The sequence below is a fragment of the Lolium perenne genome, chromosome 7, assembly GCF_019359855.2.
Source record: "Lolium perenne isolate Kyuss_39 chromosome 7, Kyuss_2.0, whole genome shotgun sequence".
Lineage (NCBI taxonomy): Eukaryota > Viridiplantae > Streptophyta > Magnoliopsida > Poales > Poaceae > Lolium > Lolium perenne.
In genome coordinates this window covers 172,989,861-172,997,162 of record NC_067250.2, presented here as the reverse complement: position 1 = coordinate 172,997,162, position 7,302 = coordinate 172,989,861, and the positions used below count along the sequence as shown (strand labels likewise).

General features: G+C 47.2%; 1 protein-coding gene across 1 annotated transcript; it reads left to right on the top strand.

Moving 5' to 3' along the window:
- The first annotated feature begins 357 nt into the window (after window positions 1-357).
- Window positions 358-6,350, top strand: LOC127301084 (ADP-ribosylation factor 3). Its single transcript, XM_051331298.2, has 8 exons — window positions 358-654; window positions 770-808; window positions 907-969; window positions 2,166-2,184; window positions 4,595-4,706; window positions 5,209-5,256; window positions 5,622-5,752; window positions 6,176-6,350. The coding sequence occupies exons 1-8, from the start codon at window positions 552-554 to the stop codon at window positions 6,207-6,209; spliced, it is 549 nt and encodes a 182-aa protein (XP_051187258.1). The 5' UTR covers window positions 358-551; the 3' UTR covers window positions 6,210-6,350.
- The last annotated feature ends 952 nt before the right edge of the window (window positions 6,351-7,302 follow it).

The window sequence follows — 7,302 nt, the reverse complement described above, 5'->3', positions numbered from 1 at the left end:
ACCAGATCTTGTTGCACAATCCATGGGGAACGGAGTAGAGGTCACGAGGGAGCGGCGGGAATTTCTCGCCGAAGTGGGAGGGTTTTCACGGTGGAGCTGCGGATGCGGCGAAGGGGAGTAGGGTTTCGGAACCGAACTCCCCTCAATGACTTGGTTAAATAGGCGCCCCCCTAACCCCACTAACTGAACTCCCCTACGTGGTTTTTGACCTAAACGTGTAACTCCGTCGGAAAAATTCAGTTTCGGTGGCATTTAACGGGCTCGTTTAGAGTTTGTGTTACCTTTTTCTAAGATTCCAAATGGGACAAGTGAATTGGAACCTCCCCTAACCCCACTACCCTACCAAACATAGCCAACCCCTCCAAATCCCCAAATAATTATCTCCCTAAAATCGGTGAGCAGAAGAAGCGTGGGAGATAGTCGTCTTCGTCTTCGGTACCCCAGCTCACTCGCTCCAGATCTCCTCCTCCCATCCCAGATCTCAACAACCCCACGCCCCCGCCGAAACCCTACCTCGCGCCGCTCTGCCGCGCAGGTCGGGCTGCGCCGCCATGGGCATCGTGTTCACGCGGCTCTTCTCGTCGGTGTTCGGGAACCGCGAGGCCCGCATCCTCGTCCTCGGCCTGGACAATGCCGGAAAGACCACCATTCTCTGTAAGCGAGCCCGACCACTTCTTTCCCCCCCGAGTCTCCCGCGGCTCCGCCTTGGATCCGTGCTTCTCTTTGTTGGGGTTTCTGAATTCTGATCCCTCTGTGTTGTGGCTCGCAGATCGGCTGCAGATGGGGGAGGTCGTCTCCACCATCCCAAGTGGGTTTCCTGTCCCGATGCCTAAACTCGTGTGTGCATTTCTTTTGATGGGTACGTGTCGAGCATAGATTTGACGTCATGTGTGTGTCTTGCTGCAGCGATCGGGTTCAACGTGGAGACGGTCCAGTACAACAACATCAAATTCCAAGTTTGGGATCTCGGTGAGTGTTACATATACCGTCGCTCTTCATTTGAATGCTGGCTTTCGGATTAACGGACCGCAATTCAGATAGCCATATCACCCAAAGCCCAATCCTGGTATAAATCAAAGGCAGAACTAACACTGGTAAAACCACACAAGTTGAAGTTGGTTAGGATTGACAGACCAACCTTAATGCTGTCTTGACATATGTGAAAAACATCAAGTAGAGCTGGATGATTTGCTGCGTGTTGCCAATGTCGTCTCAATTTTTGAATAATCACCATGGAGTTTTACCTTATGTTTAATCCAATTAAAATGCGGCTTAGGTAACTGATATGATGCTTAAAGTAGTGGGTGCAAGTATGGTGCCTTTTGGAAGCTCTCTCGTAACCAAAAATGGGCTTTGAAGCAAAACATATGGTCCGAGTACGACTCCCTTGGGCATATTATTTCATTTCATTTATTTTGAATAAATTGATGCTCGACCTTCCTGAGCTTATTTTGTCTTCTATCTTTATTAGTATGCTGAGCGAATTGAAAATAATATTTTTTGTGTTTCCCGAATATATTTCGTTGTTTTCCTGCATGGATAAAAGCTTGCTCTGCATGTTGGTACATTTGATAGTGAATGAGGGATTCATGTTAGAGCAGTTGACTCCAGTATATGACCAAGGAGAATTACAAACATTAGTTTAATTGACGATTTGATATGTGAAATGTGATTTATTTGCCTGGAAAATGCTAGTTATCTACATGATTTTTTATAAATACCATCCGTATAAAGGCATGTTGTGAATGAAGTAAAAAAAATCTAGTACGCCATTAAACACCAACTTCAGAGATTAATATCGCTAAAAGTTCAAAATATGGTTACAAGCTGTGTGACTTCAAATATCTCTTGTTGTCATTGCAACATGACATCTACACTTTGGATAGAGGGTGTTGAATCTATTGCAAACTATTATGTTTGTAAACTCCTGCTTTTGTGGACAATTATTCAAATATCAAGCACATGCATCTACACTTTATGAATTATAAGGTCGTAATGTGTCCACTTGCGATGCACGTTGAGTGGACTTTTAAGTCGTGGTGAGATTTCCTTGTGATTGTCCGGATTTGCATGGATTTTACTGTTTCTTGAGACAAGCTGCTGTCCTCCATTTTTTTTAGTGTTGTAATTGTTTTCGTTTTTAACATGAATTTTTTTCTCAACAGGTGGCCAAACAAGCATCAGGTACATTCTCTTCACGATCATTATTTGAATCCAAAGTCTTTCATATAACGTGCTATTTATTTTGTTCAATTTATATCCATTTTCAGTAATTCAACCTTTTATCAGACATTTAAGTTTAGGTGCTTACAATAGTCTTATCACACTTTTCAGTCTCTAGAACCCAATTCATGATGTTGCAGTAGCAAGGTTACATTTGGCGGTAGGTGCTAAGCGAGTGGTAGGCATCTGCCTAGTGCAATCATTGCTTAAGCGGCACCTAGGTGGTGCTCTGTACAGACATGGCAGGAGGGTGGCTGGGTGCATTTTTCAGAGCATATAAGCTTCAATCTTGGTACAATATTGGCCCAATCAGTATGGAAACCTAGCTTGCCCAGCCCAATCTGAACATCAATATGTTTTATTCTGAAACGTGCATCTGCTCTCCTCTGTCTCGTTCTCTCACCTGCTCCCCTCCAGGCACACATCGACTGCACAAATAAAGGTGCTGCAACTCCTCTTGCACAGACTCCCGGCTTCCGCCCCCTCCTTCCCCGCCTACGCCCCCTCCTTTGCTCCCTCCGCCTCTCCTCCACATGGGCATCACCGCCAGAGTACCTCGTCGTCTGCCTAATCGACCGCCCAGGGCCAAAGCAAGGCGTTTGCCTCCACCGGTGCCTATAAGTTACCCTGAGCATTCCCGGTTTCTACCGGTTTCCGCCAGTTCCTCAAACCAGACCATTGATGCAGGTTTAATTGGGTTAGTCGGTGTACACCACAATGATTGAATGTAATGGGACGGGTTGGTGCGGGTTGGTTATACGGTGTTACTGGTTTGGCACCGGCTAACAAAAATCAACACTAATGCAAAGAGAACACACATGCACAAGTGGCAGTTACAGGACATGTTCCACCACGGCGACTGCGGCTTCTACAACGCCAAAGCTCTCGTTCACGTACCTGCAGGACCAAGGACAACTACGTCGCGGTGACTGCGGCTTCCATTTCCTGACGACGCCAAAGCTGATGGTCATGTGGTACCTGCAAGACCAGTGCGGGCTCGACACGGAAAGCTACGTTGTAGTGTTGTCGGTGGCGTGCGACCGGCACCGCGACGAGCATCTGCTGGACAGCTCCTTCATCCTTGTCGCGAGCATCATGCTCAGCAAGATGGGCGATGGCAAGGACACCGACAGCGTGGGCGTGGCGCAGGCTCGGCGCAGGCGGCTTCAATCAACGGGAAGTACCTCAGACTGCACATGGTTCTAGCGCAGCATGCTGAGCAGATCAAGCTCGACATGCTCGTGCTCGAGGACCTGATCCTCTTGGCCGCCATCAAGCTGCTCGTTGCCTCACGCAGCAGGCTGAAGCTCTGACATTGTGTCGAGCAGGTTGTGCTCGGGTGCTTCAACGACATGTACTCCATCTTCTCCACACCGCTGCAGCTCATCAAGATCAAGGAGTTGGAGTGGAGCGGCTCCCCTGCTCCTTGGAGCTTCGGCACTCTGCAGGGTAGTTCCGGCCGGCGTTGGCAGAGATGGATAGTCAAGATGCAAAAGCCACCCCGGCATGTCGTTCGGTAGCCGCCGCCTAGCCCCCTGGATGTGTTTCCACGTCCATGAGTACATCGTGGTGACTCCACTGGGCGCATGGGGTGTCCGTCACGGACACACATCTCGCGGTGGACGGGAGACAGAGGTTGCACGGCGGGTTGGTCGGTTTACCTGGTTCAGGCAGTCTCAACCCAGTGAAGAATTTTGTTTCTGACGATTTCAAACCAGAAACCGGCTAACCTGGCAGAAACCATTGATTCGGTGTGGTGCGGTCTGGGCTTGTGGTTTCGCCAGTTTGAAACCAAACTGTGCCTGGGGTTACCTACATGTGATTAAGAGTGTGCCTAGAAGCACCTAATTTTTCATCGTGCTGTAGTATTTTATTTTCCAAGGCCTGAATCTGAGAAGAATGTAGATTTAAGTTAAAATTATATTCCGCTACTGCCTTTCACCTGTTTAGCATGTTGTCTGTTGCTTTAATCTCTGAGATATGTAATTTTAGTTGAAACTACTTTAGTATGCCTATCTGGATTGTTGTCATTGCCAGTTGATTTGTATACCACCAATGCCACTGGATCTGTTTGAGTAGTATTAGTATTGTAATGGTTCCATTTTATTCTTTTCATTCTTTGGAGTTAGGGTGTGTTACTTAAATAACGGCCTGGTATGTGGTATTTTAAATCTTAATAATCCATCTCAGTTTCGATAATTCTATAAAACTGTAAAATTAAGAGACTAGTGAGTATGGCTATAGTCCCAGCTAAGAATTCTGATATCTGCCCTGCATCTGTTTACCATCAGAACGAAAATCATAGTCTATAGCTGTCATGACACTTTGTAAATTTATACTTCTATATTATTTTTCTTGTGATTGTTTATAGGCCATACTGGAGATGCTACTTTCCAAACACTCAAGCTATCATATATGTTGTCGATTCAAGTGATACTGATAGGCTGGTAACTGCAAAAGAAGAATTTCATTCCATCCTTGAGGTATGCAAAGTGAATGAGTCTTCTGATTTTTATCACATTTTATATGCATTTCCTGCGATGCACATTAGTAGTACAAGGATTAAGGTATTCCTCACAAATAAGATAATTATTAATGCTGATTGTACAATAGCAGCACATGACCTTTTAATCAGTTTGAAGTAATTGAGTAGGAATGTAGCAGATCTCAACAGGTTAAATAAATCCGCTGTAGTTAGAAAATCATTTTGCTTGCTTTGACCTGGAATTTCTCGGTGTTAGGTTGACTGCATGATTTCAGTATCAATTACACACTGTAAATAGGAACTACGGATAATTTTTTTTCCTAATGCGCGATGTCACGCAAACAACTTGCGTAGCACAAGTTATTCCTTGAATGACACTGGCCTTGCGAGCCAGATGTACTTATAGTAGAATAACCTGGATGTAAATTATTTCTCGAGGTAATCCATCTGATTGCTCATCAATTGGAATATGCGTCCTGATTGTGCGCTGTACATGGCAGGAGGATGAGCTGAAAGGTGCGGTTGTCCTTGTATACGCAAATAAACAGGTGAAGAAGCTAACCATTATTTTGTTTACTGTTCTGAAATTGGTATAATTATCTGGACATTGCCACTATTCTCAGAACTTTCATACAAAGTTTTAGTAATTTATGATTTGCACCATACCTGCAGAGTATTCTCATTTTTGCATTACATTTTCTCCTCATTTTGTCTAGTAACAAGACACCTGCCTTTTTATGAGTTTCCATGATTAATCTTTCATTGGGCAAACCATGACACTTGAATACTTGTTAACTGGGAATTTAATGCATCAAAATGAATTTATATTTCCATATACCCGGTGGGTGCAGGTTGCTCCATATACTGTTTGGTCTGTTGTATCTTAACTATTCAACTGTATATTCTTATTCAGGACCTGCCAGGTGCACTTGATGATGCTGCCATAACGGAGTCACTAGAACTTCACAAGATTAAGAGCCGCCAATGGTCAATTTTCAAAACCTCTGCCATAAAAGGGGAGGGCCTTTTTGAAGGCTTGGACTGGTACGTTCTGTAAAACTTTCTTTTCTTGAGTGACGCTAGAAAGATGCCTAAGCCCAACAAACAATCTGGCAAGACTGGCTAAATGATTTCGAAAGAAAAATGATACCAACCAGGACTAGCCCTTGGTGTCATATTTTTATAGAAGAAGGCTCCTTGGTGAGAATAATTCCAATAATTCACTCCCAAGGGGAGTTGAACTCTAGTTGTTGGTGCACTCTAGTTGGTGCGCCACTGCAACCTCAACCACTAGGCCTCTGCCTCACCCATGTGGCTAAATGATTTCAGTAAATGAATCATTTCACATAAGGATCTATTTTCTCATGTGGATCTCTATCTAACCAGTTGGCAGCTGTCTGATGGATTCCTTAAACACTGAACTTCAGTAACAAGCTGTCTGATATTAGTTGGTTATTGTTGCTGCAGGCTCAGTAATACACTCAAATCTGGAAGCAGCTAATGTACGTGCCTCAGCCTCCATTGAGTGAATTATTGCATGATGGTAAACAACACAAGACGGTGACCCTTCACCTCACTAGTTTGCGTGGAAATCACATTCTCTTCATTTTTAACTCTGGAAGTTCTACACCATCAGTTATCTGTAAAGTGCTTGTTGAAGTTTCCGGATACAACTCTAGATGTACCTTCATATTGAGAGCAAGAATAGGTTTGTAGAAAATACTGAGCAAACTGTTACGACTCGAAAGCTGTGTCTTTACCCGTATATCTTGTCTGATGCCATTTTCTTATCCATGATTGATTGCTCCCAGTTTCCCCTGTGTCACACGTTTGACTCGGAATGAGATGGTGTTTCCGACTCGGACCAGATCGGATGCTTACACTGGTTCAAATGTACCAATCCCAAGCCAGTAACAACTGAAATCCGACCATATAAAACTGAACTCTTTCATTAACCCAGATCTCAGTAGCCCGACCCCCGCGTCGTCTCCAGGGGCGGCTCGGGGGAAACCTAGCCTGCCGCCGCCGCCACCCCAGCCCCCAGGCTCCAACCCCCCTCGCCGTCGCCGGATGACTTCGCCGGGCAAAGCCCGTGCGGAAGACGGCGGCGGCGGGGCCTCTCCCGCGCGGCCGCGCTGCAATCGCGGATCGGGGCGGCGGCTCTGCTTCGGTTGGGGAGGCTCGGCCCCCTGCGGCGGCGGACGGTCCGGCGGCTCGGGCGGCCTGGAGCCCTCGCGCGCCGTGGACTCCCATGCCGCGCCTCCCGGTGGCCGAGCTCGGCCTCCCCGCACTGCCCGGCGGCGGCGACGCCGGGCAGCCCCGTGGGCTGCGGCTCGTCGCGTTGGGGTGGGGTGGCGGCCTCCCTCTGCTTGGTGGTTCCTTTGTGCGGGGTGGCGGCTCGCCGTCGTTGTCGGGTCGTCGGCGGTGCCCTGGTGGTGGTGGCCGATCGTGCAGATTCGGCCCGTCGACTTCGTCGGCGGCGAGGTCTGTGGTGGCCCCGCTCGCGATGGCGCGGTCGTGGTTGCGGTGTGTGCGGGCCGGTGGAACTGCAGCTGGCCCGGCCGATTGCGTGGGGATGGTGGCCTTGATGTTCC